The 24,933-nt window shown below is 42.4% G+C and overlaps 1 protein-coding gene across 12 annotated transcripts in view; it reads left to right on the top strand.

The window, feature by feature from the left end:
* Positions 1 to 24,933, top strand: part of AFDN (afadin, adherens junction formation factor) — a 131,468-nt gene that overhangs the window by 51,516 nt on the left and 55,019 nt on the right. For 10 of the 12 annotated variants that reach the window (XM_081035379.1, XM_081035378.1, XM_081035377.1 and 7 more), the window contains exons 7-12: positions 1,104 to 1,215; positions 2,342 to 2,509; positions 5,212 to 5,256; positions 9,827 to 9,921; positions 10,820 to 11,082; positions 21,155 to 21,224. In XM_081035379.1, the coding sequence (XP_080891505.1) occupies positions 1,104 to 1,215; positions 2,342 to 2,509; positions 5,212 to 5,256; positions 9,827 to 9,921; positions 10,820 to 11,082; positions 21,155 to 21,224 (753 nt within the window). The remainder of the gene's footprint in view (positions 1 to 1,103; positions 1,216 to 2,341; positions 2,510 to 5,211; positions 5,257 to 9,826; positions 9,922 to 10,819; positions 11,083 to 21,154; positions 21,225 to 24,933) is intronic. The other 2 variants (XM_081035369.1, XM_081035371.1) reach the window with 1 other exon arrangement.

Here is a 24,933-nt window from a genome sequence, read left to right as displayed (position 1 = left end):
TTTAACTTTGAATTCGAAATTCTTTGTTTTCTTAGCTCGCCATCTCGATATAAATTATGTAATATGTAGCTCCTTCATATTCATCTATTTTATCTATTCTAATTAATTATTCAATAAATATTTAAGTTTCTCTTATTTGTTAGATACTATGCTGGGGCAGAAAAATAAGAGCTGCCTTCAAAAGAGCTTATAATAAACGGAGATGGAGAGGACAGAAGGAGAAATATAAACGGGGAGCTTTTAAATTAGAATGGAGGTTGAAGAAGGCTTCCTAGGGGAGTTGTGGGTAGATGAGTGAGTGTTATCTAGATCTGAGAGTTGGGGATTGGGCCTTTTAGTCCCAAGGGATCATGGAAACGTGAAATTCGTGGTCTAGTTGGAGAACTCTGAGTTGTCCCATGTGCCCGGATCTCCAGTGGTACGTGACCAAGACTGAGACTCGAGATGAAGTGAACGTCAAATCCTGAAGTAGAATGTGTTCTAAGCCAAAGATGGGAAATTTAATGCAAAAAGCTATGCAGAAAAATTGGTTACATCAGCATGTGTTATAATAAACTCTTTAAAGGTGATTTGAAGTAATACAGACAGAACTGATAGGGTTCTATAGAAGAGTCTAATCCATTTGGTGTATGAGCAGATGACAGTTGGGTGGTAGGAGCTGTGAAGGTGACATTATTACATTAACTGTAGGTTGACAATGAGGTTGAGATGCCAAGGGCTTGTCTGCGTGTGTGTTCCGTAGCCCTGTTTTGGTTCATGTTAACACTAAACTAGAATAAAGGCAGAACGAAAGGTAAGAAATTACCATCTAAGCATTATACATTGTCCTTCCATATAAAAGTTTGTTTGAAAAAAACACAAAAGCCCAGATTAGTTCTTTTGGGAGTCAGAGAGGCAGGTGAATAAAAACTGCCCAAACTGACTAAGCTTTTTATTGGAAACTGTTTTCCTTCACTTGTGTTGGTGGTTTAGTAAGAATTGTTGATAGTGTTTGATTAGTTTGATTTTACAGTGACTTCTTTACCCAAAAACAATAAATTCTTTCTTTTAAATACACTAATTAACTTTTTAGGGATATCAGTTAATTATTTTTTTCCTTTTAGGTTATGCTTCCTCCTGGAGCCCAGCATTCTGATGAAAAAGGTGCTAAAGAAATTATCCTTGATGATGATGAGTGTCCTTTACAAATCTTCAGGGAATGGCCAGGTGACAAAGGTAAAGAGTAATTTCATTTGTTAAAGAATTTCTTCTCTGACACGTTAACACCAGTTGCTGAATTTATCAGAGGAGGTGCAAGAGTGTGCGTGGCGGTACTTTTTGGTGGTTATTTGCTGTACAGTTTTCTGCATCCTTCTTAGACTTGCTTGATGGCTCCCAGGTGGTCCCCTTTCTCCAAGGGCCACACCCAGCTTGTGTGAGTGTCGCGTATAGACCTGGGACAGACTGTCACACTGCAGTGGGGAGAAGAGCATGTCCTGAAGAAGCCAGACTTTCCCCGTGTCAGCATGTGAAAGAACATGTTATCTGTCCACGGGGTCCTTCCTGTGCTGACCAGATGAACTAGGTGCTGTTTGCACAGATGTGTTACTCTAGGGAGGATAACCTACTACCCTAAAGATTGTGCAGTCATTTAGTTAGTTCAAGAAGGAGTCCAGACTTACCACTATTCAACCCATTTCCTCTCTTTCAAAGCAGTGGAAGTTTAGAGCAGTGGAAGTTTAGAGCTATGTTTTTGATGAAATACAGTTGATTTCAGATTTACATTCCAAGCTAACTGTTGCTCAGTAGAAAGCCTTTGTACTAATAAAGACATAAAGATTTATTGCCAATTAATCTGATCAGTACTTGAATATAGACTGGTAGTTTTAAAAGTACACTTGTTTAGTACTTTTTCTAGACAGTATTAAGTTACTTTATTAATGTCAAATTCCTTTGAATTCTGAGTTAATTCAATTGAATTAAATAAAAATCAGATCCACTAAAATATATTTGTGCATGTGTATTTGTGTGTGCGTGTGTTATGTGTGTGTGTGTGAATATATTGATCATAGGGTTACCAATAGAAACATTCATTTATTCTTAAACTGATGTGTTATATTTCAAGCATGTAAGGTAAAATAACCTTCACAAGTTGCTAGCTAGAGTTTTTCAGAACCCATCAAGAGACTACTATTTCCTCTATTGAGTAAAAATATGAAGTGGTTAAGCTTTCGCACAGTTACTCCTAGGGAGATGTTAACTGCATTACATTTTCTTGATCAATCTGATTAGTTAACTCCAGTCAGCCAGCGGTCTACACTAATGTGAGTCTGCTTCATAATTTACAATGTTTCTGCTTTAGGGATTTTAGTCTTTCAATTGAAGAGGAGGCCACCAGACTTCATCCCAAAGAAAACGAAGAAGCACGTGGACGGGAAGCCAGTGAAGGGCAAGGACAGAGCCGAGGGGTCCGGCTATGGCTCTGCACTTCCGCCTGAAAAGCTGCCCTACCTGGTAGAGTTAAGCCCAGGTGAGGACTGTAGAAATGATTATTTTTTAGCTTTAAATGTTTATACTTTCTAATGAATTTTATTTAAGTGGTCTTTCTGGTGGCCCACATCTTTTTTATACCATTTATTTAAAAAAATTTCAAAGTAACCCTCATGAGGTGACATTTATTTCAAAAAACCAAAACCTTAAGGTCATAAGATACATACTTTCATGCATAAAAACAAAGTTCACATAGACAGAAATGAATATTGAAAAAAGTTAAAATAGTGAATATAGAAATTGAAGGAGAGGTTTAATCTATTCCCTTTAAATCCCCCCTCCCCCCAAAAAATAACTTTGTAAAATATGAAATCTCCTGAAAATGACAAACTGAAATGCCCTCCTCTTCAGGCAGATTTAATAGTTGAGGCAAGTGTGTGTATATGAACAGTTTCGGAAAAGAAGTCCTGTTAAATTTAACAGTGCATTTGAGAAATACACCTGTAAGAGGAAGGATATTTGTTTGGTTTTAAAGTGATCATAGACTAAGTTTATTTCGTGTTAGTCCTCAATTTTGCTTGTAGAGCTCTCTTTTTAAGCCCAAGCTGTTGTTACAAGTGAACTGCCAGATAGAGAAATGCGTCCTGGGCATTCTTAAAGGACTATTTTATACACACGTGTCTCTGTGTACTGCATACACCCGCATATGTGTGATGGGTGTGGCGGCTCATTTGCTTATTGTTCAGCTAACCTACATCCCTTCTCATTTATTTGATTAAAATGGGAATATGTGACCTGGATTATAATGCTATGAGAATAGACTCTTGCACCCTGCCAATGCAAACTGCTTTTAAATAAAGTTCAATTCATAATTACAGAAAAAGTTAGCTAAAGACCAAACTGCATATGTAGGTAATCTATGGTTTTTCCGGCAGGAATTACGTTACTGTCCTTTGATTCTTGTTTGTTTGTTTCTGTTTGCAAGATTTTACCTACTGATTAGATAAGGTCCAGTTCTGTTATGTGGGTATAGGAAACGGTGTTACTCTTCCCGACGCTGTGGATCCCACGCAGGGCGCTACGCTGCAGATGGTGGTTTTTGTAGTGATTACGTCTGAGGGCTTTGAGTCGGTCAGCTGTTTGTGAGGAGTGTGTTAGTGTGGCTGAAAAGTGCATGGAAGCATTAGGTTTCTCGTTGGGTTTGCAAACATGTCCCAGGATTACAGTGTCCGGACAGTGTAGCGCGTGTTGGTACCTGGTCGTCAGAGGTGCCGAGTAGTAACTGGGACACAGACAGCCGTTTGTTTTTGAACTTAAAATTTTTTAAGGTCTTTGGGCATCGGATCTGTTCTTTAAAATTTTGCATTACATGCTGGAAACTGATGATTATTTTCTCCAGACCAAAATGTTTGAGGATTTAGGAGTATTATGTTAGTTCAGAGAGAACTGACAAATAGTAGCAGGCGTAGAATAATTTTCAAGTGAATAATGGAAAGTTGGTTTGGGTGGGTAGCAGAGACAGGATGAAAATTCATTCATTCATTCACTCATTCATCTGACAAACAGTTATTGAGTACTTATTACATGTCAGACGTTGTTTTGGGCCTTGGAGATAGAGTACCAACGAAACAGATGCAACCCTCTGACCTGGGGAACTCACAGTCTGCTGAGCATTGCTGTTTTGGCTGCTTCTTTCATACTAACAGTCTCCCAGGTGATGAAATATGTGAAGTTTCTGTAGGTGTGAGAAGATCAGAGAGCCTAGGTAGGTATTAGTTCTGTACTACTTTTCTCCAAATGTTGGCAGTAGCGTATGATACATGCTTGTGAATACATCCCTTTCCGTCATGGCGTTCTGCTACCTTCAGCCAGCATCCGCTGATCCTCTCTGGTATGCTAGGCAGTGGGCAGAAAGGTGAACAATTGCTGCTGCCTTCAGGTGAGTCTCACACCGAGAGCCATCAGTGGGATGCAGTGTGATGAGTCCCAGGGGCCATGTCCAGCGGGCTTCCCTCCTGACGACATGGGGCTGCCTGCTGGGTAGCGTCACCTATTCCACAGATGCCTAGAATCAGATCTGCTCCCGCTGTGTAAAGGGGAGCAGATAGTTGTGGCAGGCCCGAGTGCCGGCCACCGTCTTACCACAAAGCCATGTCTCTTTAAGTTTTCATTATTAACTGAGCGTAGTCAGTGTGCTGAATGAAATTGACTCATTTTCCATTTATGAGCAAATGATACTGAAAAATGCTGACTTGTGGTGAACGGATGTGACTGGTTTTCCACTGCACCTGGTCTCAGTTGGGCCGAGGTCCTGGAGTTGTGCGCTGGACGTTTCTGAGATGCGGGTGTATGCTTACACTGTCTTGTAGAAATGGGGGTACAAGTCATTTTATTCTCTGCTTTGGATTTGACTGTGTCCTTTCCACAGAAAGAACAGCCGAGTGGGGTGGCGGTCCCTAGACAACTGATTACCCGCCTCTCCTGCTGCTTGGTGACTCACCTGCTGTCTCAGTGTTTTCCCTAACAGTCCGCACTGGTTTCTAAGACACGCTGCCCAGAGCACCTGTCGTCCTCACAGCTGTGAAAGCTGGTGGCGTGGGGCCCACGCGCCGTCCTCTGCAAGTTGCCTCACTACAGCTCACTCTCTCCTGTCTCTCCCCCTTCCCTGTCCGCGTGCTCTGCGTGGCCTCTGTCCTGCTGACGCTGCCTTCACCTGGGTCCTGTGCGTGTGTTGAACCCCAGGGAGAAGGAAGCACTTTGCCCACTACAGCTCTCACACTTCCGAAGGTAACGCTATGCTTCCTACTACGTCGTTAGCTAGAGCACAGCCGGCCGGGCACATTCGTGCCGCCACCAAAGCGCTGGTGCATTCGTTTTGGAACTGATGTAAAGAACTCACCGTAAGAAATGTACTGTCTAGAATTCTAGTCTTTTCTGCTAAGTTGTCCGTATCCAGAATTCATTTAATGTAACAGAAACTTATTTTGCAAAAACGTCCAGTTTATTTAGGCTGTCTTAAGTGAGAACTTGGACCAAAGAAGGGAGAGAGCTGTTTTCCTGACCTTCCCCTCCTCCACCGAAAAAGGTTAGGAAGAGGGAAGAACAAAGAGAGGAGGGGGCAGGGACCGAAAGAGAGGAGGAGAATGTTGGGGGTGGGAAAGGAAGACAGACGGGCAGGCCGATGAGGGGGGCTGCTTGTTGGCCACTGTCCGGTGGTCTAGTGACTGTGTAGTGGGAAGAAGTGTCCCAAACCAGAGGCCATGTGTCTGAGACTCCTAAAGGGGAAGAGAATAAGCCATGCACTTGGAATTCACTCCTGGGTATGCTTTTTTCATAGGGAACTATTAAGCTTTCATCACGGCCAGGTTTCAGATCGTTCAGGGTTCTCTGTCCCCCTGGTTGGTGCTCTTTTCTTCATGATAGTAAAGCTGCCCTTTACTTGGAATATGTTTCTCACATTTTGTTCATCTCAGTGTTTGTCATCTGAAATAGTATAGCTAGTTGTTGGCTTTCTGGAAACACTTCTTTTTGTCTGTTTTCATATTCGAAGTGTTATTTTTTTTTTACATGTTGAATATAACAAATACTTTCCCATGGTATATAAAGTTTACTACATTTGGTTATTTACCTAGTTGCATTTTCTCCAAACCGATCATACAGATTTTCATTGGATATTAACCAAACTTGGAGTTTGGGTTTTTCTTAAATATAAACAAGTGGTATTTATTACCTATTTTGATGTTCGTATATACATAGTCTAAAACATGTATTTATTTTATTCCCGAAGAGGATTCTTTAGTGTTTTCATGTGCTTGTTAACTTTGTAATGTAACATAATAAAACAGTAGGGAGAAAAATGCATTGCCTTTTATCTGGTGTGTAAAATGCATGGAATAAAGTCATTAATGTTCACCAAAGTGTTCATACTTTTCATGCCAATTCTATTCCAGGAGAGTTTGTTTTATTTCCCAGTGGAGTTAGAATGTGCTGTAAGATATGTTTCAATAAGCTTCAAACTTTTTTTTGATAGTTTCTTATCTGTTGTGGTTCACTACAGTGCAAGCTCTGTGAGAGTGTGAATTTCTTCTCAGTTTCTCGCGTTTGTCTCTAGCACCCAGCACGGTACCTGGGCCATGGGAAGCTCTTCAGTCAGCATTCTGTGCGTGGACTGAGTCCTTCCTGCCCGCTCCTAAATGGTGCTGCAGAAGGAAACATGTAGCACCACCGTCTGACTGCCAGAGATTCACCTAGGAAGCAACTGAAGGCAGAAGCAGAATTGAATGCACAGAATTGATATAGAGTGAAAACAAGTGCCCTTTGAAACTTGTTCTTAGGCAATGTTCATAATTGGCTACTTCCTCTTAATGTTAGAATATTAAAGAAAACTTCCTGTTACATCTCAGTTTAAAAGAAAAAAAAGTTGGCACATAAGCTGCAGGACAGTGTGAGCAGTAATTTAGGGGTGCCAGGGTTGGTGAATAGAGTTCAGGACACCTGATAAATCTGAATTTCAGGTAAAACACCAAATTTTTAGTGTATGTCCCAAAGATTGCATATGACTGAGTTTCATATATTTTCTTTGACAACCCTAAATAGTATTCTAACGTGTGTGTGTGTGTGTGAGTGAGTGAGTGAGAGAGAGAGAGAGAGAATGAGAGAGAGCGAGAGAGCAGAATATGTGTATCTAGTTGTTTAATTATATATGCATAAAATAGATTTTGAAAGATTTGCTTCTGGTGGGAGAGAACTAGACAAGAGGCATGGAAGGGAAGGATACTTTTCACTGTATACTTTTTGTGCCTTTTAAATTTTGAACCACGTGAATATATATTTTTCAGACAAAATTATAAAATTAAAAACATTCTGGTTGAAGTACTATTACTGTATGTGGTGGTGTTACTTAGATTTATCTCTACTTTTAAAGTGCCACAAATTTGCTCTGGTTATCTAACGGGAAGAAGGGGTCACGGGCACTTTGGGCAGAAATCGACTTTTTGTAGGTTACCTGTTGAGGAAGGGGAGAAAATTGAAGATTTGTGCTTTAGGACACAATCTTACTGCCTGTGAGATGATCATTGTACTTTTAGTACGGAGATAGTAATGGACAAGAGGGAAGGTACCAGTTATTTGAACATGACCTGCCTCCACCTCCCTTTTCTCCCTTGCCCCAAACTCAAACCAGACACCATTTTATCTGCTAAATCCCGTGGCCGCTGTTGAGCTTATTCAAAGTCTATCTATGCATTCTGTTATTACTGTGAGTAAGAGAAGAGGGGCTGGGAAGACTTCTATTTCTAGTCCATGTGTTGATAGCAAAACAGTAAGGAAGGAGAGACTGGGAAAGAGGTGGTGTTTCTCCCTTTCTCTTTATGGTTCTAAACCTGTTGCTGTAAATGGTGTAGAAAAGCATGACTCACAAGGTACCTTTCAGAAAAGTGTTCATGTGACTTTTTCTTTCTCCCCTAAACACACGTTTTTCATGTTCTTGTATTTTTAACTTTGTATTGAAATAATTATTCTCGATCACTTATTTGCTCCTTTTGCTTTCTTTATAATTCATTTGGGTAATTTCTGTGTGATCACCTTGTATTATGCTATCTTCATTTTTAGTTAATAATTATTCACTGTTAATACATTAAATCTTTGAGTACGTACCATGGACCAGAGCCTGTGCTCAGTGCCAGGAGAAAGGTTTTTTCTCCAAGCCTAGCCTCCGAGGAGCTCAGAGATGGGGGAGGCAAGCAGATAGAAACTTGGGCGAGATAAAGTGGTCCTTGGAGCTGATGGGGGATGAGAGGGACACACAGCCCTTCTTGACCCGGAGTGTCACGAGGACTGCCGGTGGTGGTTACAGCCAGCAGGCCACGTGAGACATGGGCGGAGGGCATGGGTCTAGCAGGTCTGGCAGGGAACAACCCGTGTCCAATAAAATTGTTTCAAAAATGCTTGTTACCGCCACATACGATGAGGATATTCCAGCGACACAGACAAAGAAGCAGTTTCTTCATGCATCTTTAGACATCGGTGTCTCAAATACTACTTCAGTTTCGGCTTACCTTCACCCAGATTTCACAGGGTTCAGATATATTTCAGAAACAAAATTTTATTAGAATGTGACTATGTATTCTAGCAGAATTGCATACTCATGGTGTCTTGTCTGAGAGTTCAGGCCACACCACAGCTAAGAGATTTTAGCAGTCCCAAGCCCTTGTACACTCTGGATGTTTAACTCCTAGAGTGCTCATGGCTTACTTAGGTTCCTGATCCAGTGACTAGCGATTTTAACTGGCAGCCTCGTCATGATTTTGAAGGTTTTGAAGGTTACTAAGGCATTAGCGCAGACGGCAGGTAGGCTGTACTTGGCCTTCTAAGGAGACTTGTGTAGCATATGCACTAACAAGGCGGACTGCCATGGCTCAGATTGGGTCGTGATTCACCGATCGCCTCGTATGTTAACAACTCTGAAATCAGAGTAAGTCTTCGACTGGCATCATCCTGTATTACATGGAACATGGCGGGTGAGAAGGGAGTAAACATACCTGGGTATAAATGAAACACATCTCAGCAGTGTTTCTGCTTCCTCTTCCTCCCCCCCTTTCCCTTCCCAAGTCATCTCAATTCTAGAAATAATTGCACCGGGAAATTTAAGTTCTTGCACCAGTCACCGAGGTGTAAAATGACACAGACACAAAAGCCGGCCTCCCTGTCTGTCCTTCACCGCGGCTCTGGTCCGCGGAGCTGAGCTCTTTCACAGTAAGTAGGTCCTCGGGAGCCAGTGTCAGCAGTGGTCGTCGCGTCGCTTAGGGACGTTTTTCAGAAGGCGCAGGCTTGTGTCTCATCCCCGAGGATTTTGGTCCAGCAGGTGTGGGGGCAGCCGTGAGGTTGTACATTTTGGAACCTCATCAGTGAGTCGGCTGCCCTCCCATCTTCTCCCCCCCCCATGGTACTGTGTGCCCTGCGGTGGCAGGTTTGCCATAGGGAGGGGCTGCTCTGAAGAAGAAGGTCCCTGTGCCTTTGGTGATCTTTATTTGCCTACAGACTTGTTCCTTAGAATCAGTAACAAAAATCCAGGGCTGCGTGGTAGAGAACATTGCTTTTTATGTGGTAAGAAAATGTTGGTATGAATGACAGTTGTAGCACCTATAAATTACATTAAACAGAAGCTGGCGTGTTTATGTCTTAATTGGAATTTTCTGATTCCAATTAGTTAAATTGCATGATATGAATTTGGAGGGAACTGTGGTTGCTTCTAACTGTGGTTGCTTCTAAGATAACGTTGTGTTTGCTTGCTTTGTTTCAAATAACATGATAAGAACATTACACTTTGGTCACGAAGCTGTTCCTTCTCTTCTCGCAGATGGTTCTGACTCCAGAGATAAGCCGAAGCTGTACCGCCTTCAATTAAGTGTCACTGAGGTTGGGACAGAGAAGTTTGACGACAGTTCCATCCAGGTACGTACGCCATCGTGCTGCAGCTCTACACTTCCTTTAGTAGTTCTTACACTTCAGTGGGCAGTAAGTAGCATATGCTAGCAAATGGATGGATGGGTAAAAATTAAAGACTTTATATGTTAATGTAAGTATCCTGTTCCCTCTGGGTCACTTTTCTTTGCTTCAGTGTGAAAAGAGCAGAGTGTGAGTTTATGTCTGCGCCCCACCTCTAGAAACTTGGAGTGGTCATGATATTGCTCTAAGACTGTTTACTTTTCTCCAAAGGATGGCGATAATTTTATAGGTGTGTTTCAGGATGAAGGGAGATTAACTCGCTGAAAACGCCTGTCACTGGGTCCGATACGTACAATAATAAGTGTTTAGTAAATTACAGTTACAATGTTAGCTGAGTTCCCTTCTCAGTTCTTACATAAAATAGCCTAACACGTTCTGTGGATAAGGAAGGTCCGAGTACATCACTCCATCCGCCGAATCTGGCAGACCCTCCCTACTCTGTATTCTCGTTGCTCAGTGATGACGTGGTGGGTCAGGGTCAGGTTTGACATCCTTCCCTTTGTAGCACAGCAGAGAGAACAGCGAGATAGAAATCACTAATCATAATGGTCTATATCGATTTAGCCATTAAATTACCTGTTTAAGATGTCCAAATGTTTTTTCATGCAAAGTTGCCATATGCCTTAAACCAAGTTAGTGGATGCTAAAAATAAAATGTTCAATTATTTTGACAGTGTTTATTATTTTTATATTATTGGTGGAAAATCCACTAAAAACACCAAACATCCTAGTTTGTTAGATTACATTTATCTGAAAAGGGGAACTCACAGTTTTAAATTTCTGTTTTTAAATACTGTGTAATTTATGATGGCAGTTTCTTTGCTTTTTTTTTTTTTTTTTTTAGTTGTTTGGTTCGGGAATACAACCCCATCACTGTGACCTCACGAACATGGATGGAGTTGTCACTGTCACCCCTAGAAGCATAGATGCGGAGACCTACGTGGAAGGGCTACGCATCTCAGAGACGACCATGCTGCAAAGTGGGATGAAAGTGCAGTTTGGGGCATCGCATGTGTTTAAGTTTGTGGACCCCAGCCAGGACCACGCTCTGGCCAAACGACCTGTGGAGGGAGGCCTGACCGTGAAGGGGCCCCGACAGAAACCTGGGTAATTAATGACGACGTCAACTCTGAGAACTGTAGTGTTTTTTCATTATTCTTAAAGTGTTCTGAATCAGGCACCGATCACGAGCTTTCTCATTTTTTATTTTGTTTTGATTTTTAAAAATTCCAAGTGGGTTTGTGGTTCTGTTTCTTGTTGATTTGGTTGGTTTCAGAGGGGAGAGAGATAGAAAGGTCTTGACTTCATCTTAATACTGGAAGTTGTGGCCGGTTTTTAAATTATTCTAAAATTTTGTTTTTATTTAATACTTTAAAACAATATTTGTTCCTCTGTGAAGAATTATGGTGTTCCATATAATGATTCTATGTAACTAAGATTTTTTGTTGAGGTGGGTTTTTTTCAGTTTCTGGTAAGGAAGCACATTAAGGCCTGTAAGGAATTCAGAATATTTTAGCTCCACCTCGTGCCTTTCTGCGGACTTGCAACGAGGACCTGTGCTGGAAAACAACATTACTGACTGACTGTCTAGTAAGATACTTTCCTTTTTGTGATGATAAGAAAGAATACACTGTTAAGCTACTTGGTTGTCCATTTTGCAGGTTGGAAAACCTGTTTAAAGCAACAACCTAAAAGTACGCTGAATTAGACGCACTGCCCTGAGAGCACACGCACGCAGCATGTGGGTGGTCTCCTCTGTGTCGCCCTCCCTTGTTTTGTCCTGTGACCTACCTCGTCCTCATCGTCCAGAGCTTATACTTTGGGCCATGTGTGAATTTTCAGTGTCTTCCAGTCGGTCTTTTGACAGTTTATCGGCATTATAAGTTCTACTTTTTCTGTTCCTGGGGCGTTATCAGTGAACTCTGACTTCCCATTCTTTGCCCATTTTGAATCCTGACGAAAGGTAACAGGGAGCTTGTATTTTAAGACTTAGTGTCTTTCTCCAAGGAGAACACTTGCGGGTCATCATGCATATTCATGTAGGCAAACTGGGCGCTGGTAGTTCCGTGGGCTTTTCAGATGTTCGGAGCCTCTCTCCTTGAGCCCCAAGTCTCGGCAAGTGACCGTACCTTTTAGTTCCCAAAGAAATCCAGCACCTGTGCCTTTACTGTCTGCTTCTCCACGACATTTGTTTCTGTCTGCGCTCGTTCCTGCTGTAAACTGATGTGTGCCTGAACTCATCCTTCCATTCTGTGTCTGGGGACGTCCTTGTTTTATGCTCCTTCCTCAAGGTTCTGTTTGTTTATCACCCAGTCCCCCTTCCTGCCTCTGGGCATGACCTTGATGGAGGCTCTTTACTTCAGCAGGTAGTCATGCCGCTGCTTCCTTCCCCAGCAGATGTCTTAACAGGTAAGGTGTGCCTGCTTGGTAGCCTTACTTTCCACGTACTCAGAGGATGTTTCACCTAAAGAAACAATCAGATGAAACAGTTTCTTCTGCTGTGCTGCACGTTGGTTTTCCACAGCACCTCCTGTTCTGCCTCTTCTTCACACTTGTGCTTCATTTCTGCGTTTATCTCATGTCCATTTTGATGGTGTTAGTGATGAGATAGCTGCTCGCATCTGTTTCCTCAGCACGGCTGCGCGACGTCTGCCCACTGCGACCGCCAGTCAGTCCTGCAGATTTGCTCTCTGCTGATGTGATAGGAGAGCCAGTCCCTGCTGTCGTTGTGCCATCACGGCTCTTGCTTTGAGGCTTCTAATCCTATTTCAGGCCAACAGCAGAGATCGTCAGTGTGACCTAGGTGCCATGGGGGAATGCGCTCTGAAATTTTACTTTTGTTTCTAAATCTTTTCCTGCAAAACACTTACTGGGTGACAATACTAGTACTTACATGTGTATCTGCAAATTAGAAAAGACTTTTTTTAATGTTAATTTTATTCTAATGACGAGCTGTTACACAAATTTCTAGGTAGATAAACCCATGTATTTTCTTCATACATGTGTATATATATATTCTTTTTAATTGACACATAACATTATGTTAGTTGTAGGTGTACAATGCAATGATTCATTATTTGTATACATTGTGAAATAATCACCACACTAAGTCTAGTTAACGTCTGTCACCATACCTGGTTACGTGTTTTATTCCTTAGGAGAGCTTCGAGGCCTACTCTCTGAGCAGCTGTCAGATACGCAGGGCAGTCTTGGTAACTCGTGTCGCCATGCTGCGCCTCGCATTTCTGTGACTTACTCCTTTTCTAACGGGAAGTGTGCCTTGACCCGTTTTGCCCAGCCCTCACTGCCTGCCTCTTGCAAGTACCAGTCTGTTCGCAGTATCTATGAGGTTGGGGTATTTCGTTTTTGTTTTATTTATTGATTGTTTTTTAGATTTCACATGTACGTGAGAGCATATGATTTTTGTCTTTCTATGTCTGCCTGCTTCACTCCGCGTGGTGCCCCCTAGGTCCGCCCATGTTATCGCAAATGACAGGATTTCCTTCTTTTTCTAAATGGCTGAACAATACTCCATTGTGTACTTACGTGTTTCTGTATGTCCCGGGGGTGCCAAAAAAGTATACACGTGACTTGTATTCATCTCTTGTTATCGGTATATATTGAGCATTACAATTTTAACACAATTTTTTCTTTTTAAATGTGCATATATTTTTTTGGTGTCCTCTGTATATATCTATATATAGATACATACGTAACTACAGTTTCTTTGTCCATTCATCCTTCTCTGGGCACTTAAGTTATTTCCATATCTTGACTGTTATAAGCAATGCCTATTATTTCCATATCTTGATTTTTATTACGAGTAATGCTGCAGTGAACATGGGGTTGCATGTATTAATACCTTTTTGAATTAGTGTTTTCACTTTTTTCAGATAAATACCCAGAAGTGGAATTGCTGGATCATATGGTAGTTCTAGTTTTAAGGTCTTTTTTTTGTTGTTGAGAATTTTCATAAGAGTTTATTTGCGCTAAACTGATGATATATGCATGTGCGCGGGAGCAAGATCTCAAATGCTCCAGAAAATAACAGCTTTGCAGCTTTTATTCATTTGAAACGAAGGAGGAAATGTAAGGAGGTGGGAGACAGCACGGTGGGGACTACAGGATAGTTAACGAGTTTATGTGCTCTTTTGCGGGTGGTTACTGCTGATTTCAAAATTGTGCTAACCAAGATACACAGAAACAATGGGCAGGGCTTGCTTAAGGCCAAGATAAACCTTCCACTGAAGAAGCTTATATATCTGCGGCATGGATACCCACCATGACCTATCCAGTCAGGGATTTATGACCAGGTCTCTCTGTGAGGCCACTTTCCATGGAATGCCTTCTTTCATCCACAGCTGCCCCTTTTGGTCATAAATCAGTCCGAAGGAGGCGTTGATGACCAGCCTTTTGGTCAACAGTGTTATCTGACAGGGCTGGGCAGGCTCCTCGCGGGAAGGTCAGGGAAGGTCAGCACCCACGTTGTCTGACTGTTGGGTGTGGCAGTAACGCACCCTGGGATCTGAGGTGAGGCTGAATTTTTCCCAAATGGGAAGGGCAGGTCAATGGAAGGCAGTCAGCTCTTACGGCCTTCATTGCAGAAAAAACAACAAAAACCACTCTGGATCATTTCTCTCCAGAAAACGCACAGGATCCAAGTTGTACCTTCAGTCTCATTTTTCTGTTTTTGGCATCTTGTACAACATTTACGTACGCCATGGAAAGAGTTCTAATAGTTACCTTACACGTGTTCAGTAAACAGAAACTGTTGGACTATATAGAAAAACCCAAAGAACAGGTAAAACTATTATGACTAATAGCATTAGCAGACAGGTAAAGACAATGAAACAAAATGGCTTCTGAGTTCAGTGTTCATCAGTAGGTACACAGGCCTGTCACTGTCTTGGGGTAGCTGCCTCTCTCTGGTGTTCTCATCCTCAGGAGTCTTTGATGTCCGTAGACAGGGTAACTGTCCATTTGTGGGTAGGCATCTGATAAGTTCCTTCCAACGAGCTGGGAGAGTCTTTGATGTCCTTTCCAAAAAATCAGTACCTAAAGTCTCTGTCTCCTGGGAGCTCCCTGTGAAAGGAAACAGTTACCAACTTGGCATTTTCTTGAAGTGACTTTAGCAAACATTGGCAGTAGTGTAAGATGTCTCCTTTCAGTAATGTCATCTCATAAGTTCCTTCATCTTATCTAAGTCCAGCTGAAATGCACTATGATGCATGAAGGAATGAAAAAACCAAGAAGTGAGGAGCCAGGGATCCTTGCAGGGAAGAACCAAGTGGCCGCCTTGGCTTTCGCACAGCCCCAACTGTTGGTTTAGTTTACGACCAGTACTACCCAGACAGTGCACTCCAGGAGTATTCCTCACTTACTTGACAAAGTTGCCCATGCAATTCGTAATCTTTTGAGGTGCCCTTCTAAAACACTGCAAAGTTATTTCTTCACATATTGAGATTATAACATTACAACCTCAATGTCGAATGAAAACTGAGAAGTAATCAATTAGCTTTCTTTAGCTTGGACATTTTATAACCTCTAGAAAAATTTTCATAGACATCAAAGTCAGTTATTAATATGGACTTATTTTGTAAAACCCAGGTAATATAAAGACGTGTGTTTTACTTAAACCAATAAACTTAAGCTAGTTTCTATTTGCTAAGGATTAATCTTAGATCACATGAACTTGAAAAGCATTTCAGTTAATTTCTGTATTTCTTAGACTTTTAGAATGCCCTACCCTTCGACGCGCTTGCCTTGAATCAGTTTTAACAATACCATCCAGAGGTGGGAACTATCTCACACTTACGCCCGCCATACAGCTATAGACTTACACAGACAAACAGCACAGTTGGGTCTATTTTTTGGGGGTGGGGGAGGTTTTTACAATTTGTATCTTTTCTTGACAAGTCAAGTTCTAAAGGGCCTTCCCCCTTTTAAAATAAGGACAGCCATTTTTATTATCTCAGAGAATTGGGTTGACACCTAAATGACCTCATACATTGATCTATTTACCTAAGTGCTCTTTTTGAAGCTTTGAGACCAATTCAATATGTTTTCCGTTCATTCTGCCTTACTTTATACCGGGCTTTTTCTAATTGTACGAGTGAAAATTGAAAGTGTCAAAGGATCCTCATTCGGCCATCTTGGTGCTAGAGTGAGGCTGTGTCGGGGGGCTTGTGGGCCTGGGAGGCCCACAAGATCTCATGTGCATTTTGAGATCTGTAGAGTGAACAAACTTTCAGGGCAAATCAGCCCTTCCGTGCTGGCCTCCAGATGAGCCAAACACCGCACATCCCCTTCCTTCTCGCACTGCTTTACACCCTGGAGGAAGGGTTTTCTCAGGCATCCCCATGCAGGTTCTTAGTCACCTGAGGATACCCGAGCAAGGGCCAGCCAGAGCTTATCGGACGGACATCACCGGAAACGCAGTGCTTTCCAAGGCAAGGGCCCCTCTCTCAGGTTAGACCCATTGCAGGGCACCCTGCCCTTCTCCCCAGGGCTTCCGAAGCCTTCTTCAGGACGAGCTGCCCTTTTGCACTGGCCACCTCGTGGCACCCATAGCTATCACTCCAGATGCCAGGGTCTGAACAACATGTCAGCCCATTGGCTGTTCAGGTTGGGAAGCAAGTGTCCTTCCTCTTTGGAGCTAAAGAGAGTTCAGTCTCTCGTTTAACCAGCAGAGATTTTGTTCTGATTCTCAATAAGCAATCTAACTTAAAAGCCTAAATTAAAAGCAGGAACCCATTTTTTTTTCTTTCCCTGGGTTGTCTCAACCAGTATCCACCTCGAGGATTTTCTAAGAATAGCTCAAATAAAGTCATGGCCTGCTGCTTAAAGCAAGGAGGCCCAGAATTCAGAGAACCTCACCCAAGTTCACCCAATGTGAAGCGGGGAGCCGGTGGGGCACCAGGGGCCCGGGCTGGTACCAAGCACTGGATCCGGTCCGCACGGTGGTCCTGGTGGGCTTTGTCCAAATCCGGAGAGGATTTTTATAAGAGTTTGTTTGAGCCAAACTGAGGTCATGTGCTGGGGAGCAAGATCACAGCTGCTCCCTATTTTTAATCTTTTGAGGAACCTCCATCTGGTTTTCCATAGTGGCTGCACCAATCTGCAATCCCACCAACAGGGCACGAGGGTTCCCTTTTCTCCACAGCCTCACACACTTATCTGGCTTTCTCTGTGGTTTTGATGTGCATTTCCCTGATGGTTACTGATGTTGGCCATCTGTATGTCTTCTTCGGGAAATGTCTGTTCAGGCCCTCTGCCCATTTTTAAATGGATTGTTTGGTTTCTTGCTATTAAGTTGTGTGAGCTCTGTATGTTTTGGATATTAACCCCTTATTGTATGTGTGATTTGCAAATACTTCCCCCCATTCTATACGTCGCCTTTTCACTTTATTGATGGTTCCTTTGCTTGCAGAAGCCTTTTAATTTGATGTAGTCGCACTTAGTTTTTGTTGTCTGCTTTGGGTGTCAGATCCAAAAAAATCATCAAAACCGATGTCAAGGAGCTCACCGTATGGGTTTCCTTCTAGGAATTTTATGGTTTCAGATGTTACATTCGAGTCTTGAATCCATTTTGAGTTAATTTTTGTGTGTGGTGTAAGTCAGTGGTCCAGTTTCACTTTTTTGCATGTGGCTGTCCAATTTTCCCAGAACCATTCATTGAAGAAACTCGTTTCTCTATTGTACATTTTTGGTTCCTTTATTGTAAATTAGTTGACCACATATATGTGGGTTTATTTCTGGGTTCTCTATTCTGTCCCATTGACCTATGTGTCTGTTTTTATGCCAATACTATACTGTTTTGATGACTATACACTTGTAATATATTTGAAATCAGAGAGTGTGACACCTCCAGTTTTGCTTGCTGTCTGTCAAGATTGCTATGACTATTGGGGGTCTTTGGGGTTCCGTACAAGATTTAGGGATTGTTTGTTCTACATTTCTGTGAAAAATGCCATTGGAATTTTAATAGGGATTGAATCTGTAGACGGCTTTGGTTGTATGGGCGTTTTAACAATATTAAATTCTTTCAATTCATGAATACGGAATATTTTTGCATTTCTTTGGGTCTTCAGTTTTTTTCATTAATGTCTTAAATTTTCACTGTACTGGTCTTTCACCTTCTTGGTTAAATTTATTCTAGGTGTTTTATTCTTTTTGATGCAGTTGAAATGGGATTGTTTTAGTAGTTTCTCTTTCTGATAATTAGCTGTTTGTGGAAACCCAGTAGACTTCTGTATATTGATTTTGTAGGCTGAAACTTAACTGAATTTGTTGATTAGTTCTGACAATCTTTTGGTGGAGTCTTTAGGGTGTTCTTTATATGATATATCATCTGCAAATAGAATTTTACTTCTTCCTTTCCAGTTTAGATGTCTTTATCTTGCCTAATTGCTCTGGGTAGGACTTCAGTACTACATTAAATCAAAGTGGTTATAATGGACATCTTGTCCTGTTCCTGATCTTAGAGGAAAAGCTTTCAGCTTTTTTCCATTGAATGTGGTATTAGCTGTGGTCTTCTTATGACCTTTGTTATGTTGAAGTACATTCCCACTATACCTACTTTGTTGAGATTTTTAATCATAAATGGATATTGAAATTTGTTGAAATGCTTTTTCTGCGTCTTTTGAGATGCTCATGATTTTTATCCTTCATTTAGTTGACATGTATCACGTTGACTGATTTGCGGATGTTAAACCATCTTAGCATGTTTGGAATAAATCCCGCTTGATCATAGTGTATGATCCTTTGAATGTGTTGTTGTAGTCAGTTTGCTAATATGTTATTGAGGATTTTTGTATCTATGTTCATCAGGGATATTGGCCTGTAATTTTATTTTCTCGTGGTGTCCTTGTCTGGTTTTGGTGTCAGGGTAATGCTGGCTTTGTAAAATAGTTTGGAAGTGTTCCCTCCTCTTCTGTTTTTTGAGAGTTTGAGGAGGATTGGCATTAATTCTTCTTTAAACGTTTAGCAGACTTGACCTAGTGCAGCTGTCTGGTCCTGGGCTTTTGTATGTTGGGAAGTTTTTGGCTACTGATCCAATTTCATAGCTCACGGTTAGTCTGTGCATATTTCCCATTTCTTCCTATTTCCTTCTTGGAAGGTTGTGTGTTTAGGAATTTGTTCATTTCTTCTAGGTCACCCAAATTGTTGGCATATCAATTGTTCATAGTCATCTCTTATGACCCTTTGTAGTTTTGTGGTGTCACTTGTAACGTCATCTCTTTCATTTCTGATTTTGAGTCCTCTCCTTTTCCTTGGTCGGTCTAATTAAAGGCTTATCAGTTTTGTTTATATTTTAAAAGAACCAACTCTTAGTTTCGTTGATCTTTTCTATTGTCTTTTTAGTGTCTATTCTATTTATTTCTGCTCTGATCTTTGTTGTTTCCTTCCTTCTAGTAACGTTGGGCTTTGTTTGCTGTTCTTTTTCTACGTAGTTCCTGGAGGGATACATGATCCATGTATTTTTAGCTGCACCCTTCAGGGTCTTTGCCTTCGAAGCCTGAGTGATGCTATGCTCAGTATGGCACAGTTTGACATTGATGGGCACTTTGGGAATTGTAGAGACTTCTGATGACGTATGAATTCATTTATGAATCCACCTAATGTGCGTTCTTTGAGCACCTGTGCCATGTAACATTATGCTCTCAGTGCTAAGATGCCCGAGACATGATTCTTACATTCGGAAGACGTCATCAGAGTCATGAACAAAGACATTTTCTAACTACTCACATATCCAGAATACAATACAGATGGATCCATGTTAAACCTGAAAGTTTTGGTAGCTTTAGGGAAAAAAATAAAAAGCTTTGCATGGTATTGAGTAAATTTGTTATTCTGGAATGATAATTACCAATGGAATCGAGAAGACTTTGCTTGTACTTTTGTACGTCATAGAGGAAGTTAGGGGTGGGTAAGGAGTATCTGTAGCTTTCATAGGTCATGATGACAGAGGAAGGTGAGCAGTTATATTTCCTAGATTCATTGTCAGAGACAAAATAACAAAGTTCTCATTCAAACCAGTGCAGACGCGTAGAACTCTTTCATTTTGTGAATATCTTGGTGACAGAGGATAAGTATTTAATTTCAGAAAACTCTGTAATGTATTGCATGAAGTCGTTTTTCAGAAGATCGATGGAAAGTAAAGGTATAGCCTTTACTTTCTCTAAACTTACTATTTTAAGTGTGGTATTCTTTTGTACTACCAGATGATTTTATTAATTTGTACCTGGTTTTTTAATTTGAAAACTTGTTTTGAACTTCTACATCCCTTCCTAGTTTCATTCTGTAGATTGGACTTAAATACAAGTTTCGAGTTAGCATGTGCTTTGAAATTAGACTATATGTTTTCCAAATAGTGTAACAAAAAAGATTTTCATTCTTTTTGATTGTCTTGTGAAGCCCAGGAAATTTAAGCACTGACTGTTCCTGCTGGTTCCCAGGTTCTTGTAGGCTCTCTTTCCCCTTTGGCTGGGCCTCTCTTGTGGTCTGGGTCTCATTCATCCTTCCTTCATGCCAAAGAAACGTTGCTGGCTTCAGATTATTGACTTTTTAAATGAGATTGTGTATATTTTGAATTAATTTTTTCATAATGATAGTTCAAAAGTTTTGGTATTTTGCGATACTCTAAAAAATTGTTTAAACAAGAGTAATTCTTGATCTGATTCCTAACATTATCAAAAATGTTCTCCATTTCTTTCTGTGCGGCCTAAGTGGTGGTGTCCACAAACTGTTACCAGACTGCTTTCAGGCCGGAGGACGGTCAGCCCCCTCTGCCATCCTCCTATGGGCACATCACCTGCCCTCTATCCACAGGGCGCCTGGCACCTGAGGTGGTGGCACTTTATTCCTGGGCCATTTGCAGCCTGGAGAGGCTGACGTGATGAAACAGCTTGCTTTTCCCTTTATTGTTTCTTGCAGTTGACTGTTTCAAGTACCGCTGTAAAGAATATCCCGAGAGGATTAGTAGGCATCAGTCAGGGAAGTTCATGAAGTGACTGTAGGTTTTTTTTTCAATAACTTCATATGTTGAAAATGAAGTGATGTCTTGGTGATCTTTGAACACTGGGGTGTTTAACTAACTGGTGCTTTTGTGTTGCTAGAAGAGACTACGCCGTCTCATTCCAGAGTTAGTAACTCCATGGCTTTCTTTTCATCCTGACAGGATTGTTCAGGAGACAACTTTTGATTTAGGAGGAGATGTCCACAGTGGAACAGCATTACCAACAAGCAAGGTAGGTGATTGCGTGTTACCTGACGGGACGTGTGTGTGCAGCACTGAGGACCCATAGGCGACTGTCTGGACGTGTGCGCGTGGAGCTGGTGTGCGGACAGACTGCCCAGGGCTCTCTGCCCACTGTGGCCCCACAGCCTGCGGTACCGCTCAGTGACAGACCTAGGACATGAGCAGGCTGTCTCTTCCCCAAGGTCAGGGAAGTTGTGCTTTCTGCTCCGTGCTGTGTGTCCCCTTCTTGGTCAGGGGACCCCTGAAGAGAATGGGCTCCTGCTCTCCTTGACCCCTCGACTTAGACCCCAGCTCCCACCCACCAGCTTACCTCCCAGGTTCTTTGCTTGCACAGTCAGTTTATTTGTCTTAATTTTGTTTGTCTAATGCTGGGGAGCAAACCCTCCAAGTCAGTGGGCTACCACAGCGGCCACCTTGTGCACTTGCTGTGTGTGCTTCGTGGTTTGGACTCCCCTGGGCAGTCACGTGTCGGTCTTGCTGATGGCCACTTGTGTGACTGCGTCCACCTAGCTAGCGGGTTAGTTGGTAGCCAGGCTGTGCCAGGACGCAGGGACTCCTGTCACCTCTTCGTTATCTCAGATTCCCTCCATGGGACCTCTCCCCCATCATGTCTCCATGGGGCAGCCTGACGTCTAGGTACCGCACAAGACTGTGGAATTGGCAGGTCTCCTTAAAGCTTGGGCCGGGCACTGGCACAGCATTGATTCTCCCCCTTCCATTGGTTAAAGCGAAGCGTAGGCCCCGCCTAGGTCCAGGCGGAGGAGCTGCTCAGTCCTGGGACAGCTCCTCGGCCTCCAGACGTCTGCAGTGGCCCTGTTTTTAGAAGCCCTCACTGCCCCCTCCAGCTGTTACACCCAGGCTTCTGCTCCTGGTCACAGTGTGATTTCTTGAAGAAATGATCTGTGGTCGCATGTCCACTTCCTGGAAGTCCTGTCGTCTTTCCTCGGCTCCTGCTCCTTCATGGGGCCTGTGCTTGTCACAGCACTGGGCCGCTCTCCATCCAGGTCGCCAAGCCCAGGGCCTGTTCTCCGTCTGTCAGAGCTGGCTTACCACCACTGACTCGGGGCACTTTCTTTCAGCTTCCAGGTGTCCCTCTCCATTTCTTCCCACTTCATTGCTCATACCTCCTCTTGCTCCTCCGCTTCACTTCTGAAATTTGGGAGGTACCCAGGCTTCAGACCTGGAGCCCCTTCCCTCCTGCTGATCTGTGTTCCTAGGTGATGTCGTACACTTGCCGAAGTTAAAATGCCGTCTTTGTGTTAAGTGCTCCGACTCGGGCCCGGACCTGCCCCTACTGCGGAGGCCTGCTTAACACCCATGGGAATATCTAACGCGTATTTCAAAGTTACACAGCCGAGACCAACTGGCTCTTCTCTCTCCAGCATCCTGTTTTCCCTGGGCCTTCCCGAGCTCAGTCACTGATGTCCCATCCACAGGTTGTCCTCAGAGCCTTTCCTTCGCTCAGCCTCTGCATCTAGTCATGCCCAAGTTCTGTTTGCTTGACCTCTGCCTAGTCCTCCATGTCTGCCTTCCTCCGTCATCACTGAGAGGTCTGCACGTGGCGGGAGCCCGCGTAGCTCCTTCACAGAGGGCAGCCTCCTCTGGTCTGCCCGTCTCCTCACTGCCCTCCCAGCAGCAGACTCCGTGTTCTACAGATGTAAATGGGATTCCCTTACCACCCCGCTGTCAAAGATCCCGGTGGCTTCTGATCCCAAATACCACGCAGTCTTCACTTGGGCTCAGGCAGCGCCTTCCCTCTGAGCTTAGCGTGTGCTGTCCCCAGCCTGTCCTGCATGCAGGCCACTGCTGTCCCCTGACCACCCACCGTTCCCATCTGAAGGCCCATGTGTGTCTGCCCCTCTGAATGCTCTTTACACTGTTTGCACGTGGCCACCCCGTTTCTCAGACCTCAGCTTGTCACCTCCTGAACGGAAGTGGTCCTCGAGCTTCCGGGTGCTGTCAACACAGCTTACTTCAAGTTCTGTGTGCAGCTTTTATTCCCGGCTGAGCTCTTTTGTTTGTTGATTGGCTGTAGAATGTGAGCTCTGGGAAAGTAGGGTTCTTGCCGGGTGGGTTCTCTGCTGAACCTCTGGTGTCTAGAGAAGCGTGTGGTGCATGAAAGAGTCCCAGTAACGATCTTGGGAATAGTTGAATGAATAAATACTCTTGGGACCAGATATAACTGTCTTGATAAAAATTTTAGTTTTTTTTTTTTTTTTTTTTTTTTTAAATTTTAGTTTTTATAAAATGTTTAGTCAACAATGAAAACTTGGTAAATTGAAAAATAAAAGTGAAAATCATTCCTTCCTTCACAATTTATAGTTAGCTATTCGTAACATTTTGATGGATCCTTTTTTGAATTCTTTGTGCATGTACATGTGTTAATTTATACTTTTTAACATCATTAAATCTGTATACACACACGCACACACAAACGTGCACAAACAAACCTTCTGTCCTGCTTCCTTTGGCTTTTATTTTGTGAGGGTTTCCTTTGAAAATCATTTAAAAACAAGCTAAAGTTGTTTTGTAATATGTTAGCGTATAAAATGCCATAATTTGACTATCTTGCCTTACTCATTTAAAACAATTTTTGGTAGTCTAAATATTGCCATCCACTGACCAAGCAGTTTTATTTCTATAAATGTATGTTATAGAAGTAATTATTGTCTAGGAATATATATATATATATATATGAGCATGATTGTCATGACTCTATACTGATGAAAATTTCAGATAACAAAGGATTGGTTTAATGAACTTTGATGAATAGACAACAAAATGTTTTATGACTGTCATACAGGATCTCTAGTCCCACTCCCTGCACAAAAACGCAGGACATGGTGAGGCCTAAAAGGAACACCCACGGAGCCATAGGTAGGGGAGTCAAACCACTGTATTCTCGATGGTGGCTGGGTTGGAGACACAGGAAGCAGGAGCCACACGATCCGCAATCTGCAGTCCCCTTCTCTGCCAACCAACCCACCTCACTTGCTCACTGCAATCCGCGCTTGCTAGCTCAGCCACGGCAGTGGTATCAGTGGCTAGTGGCTAACCGGTAACAGCTAACAGCCAACTAGTCACAGCTGATGGCCATTTACTACTCGAGCCAGCACCTTTCCATGTGAGGCCGAGAGCCTGGAAACTGCTCTCTGGGACTCAGTCCCCACAATGGCCATTACAGTTCTGTAATGTAAAAATGATATTGTAAGATGTTTACAACATGAAAAAGAGTAATTTTGTTTACAAATCAAATTGTATAATCTCATTTTTGGGAAATGAAAACCCAGAGAGACCCATACGGCACAGTGTAATCCTTAGTTGGTAAAACAAGGGTGGTTCTTACTTATCTGCGCTCAGTGTCTTCATTAAACAGATGTAGTGGGGAGTCTTACATAAAGGGAGTGCGCTACAGTCCATTTGTTAGTTATCAGTGTATTGATTCTGTTCTGATTGTTTTCTTCATAAAGGTAACTCATCCTTTTTTGTCTGCTGTTGGTTGGTTAGGAATGTGTACTGTTGGGAAGGATTGAAATGTGCTGTGTTGGGTTGCTATACATGTGTGTTTTATCTTTGTTGTCTAAGGGCAAGAAATAAACCAGTTTCTATACTGAATTCTTTGTAGGTTTTGAGCTATAAAGAGCAGAGTTTTAAGTCCTTTCTTAAAACTAACAAATAAAACGAAAGACCCTGCTTCT

Source organism: Rhinolophus hipposideros (assembly GCF_964194185.1).
Source record: "Rhinolophus hipposideros genome assembly, chromosome: 3".
Classification (NCBI taxonomy): Eukaryota; Metazoa; Chordata; class Mammalia; order Chiroptera; family Rhinolophidae; genus Rhinolophus; species Rhinolophus hipposideros.
Note: the sequence above shows the minus strand (reverse complement) of the source record. Positions and strands in the feature narration are given on the sequence as shown.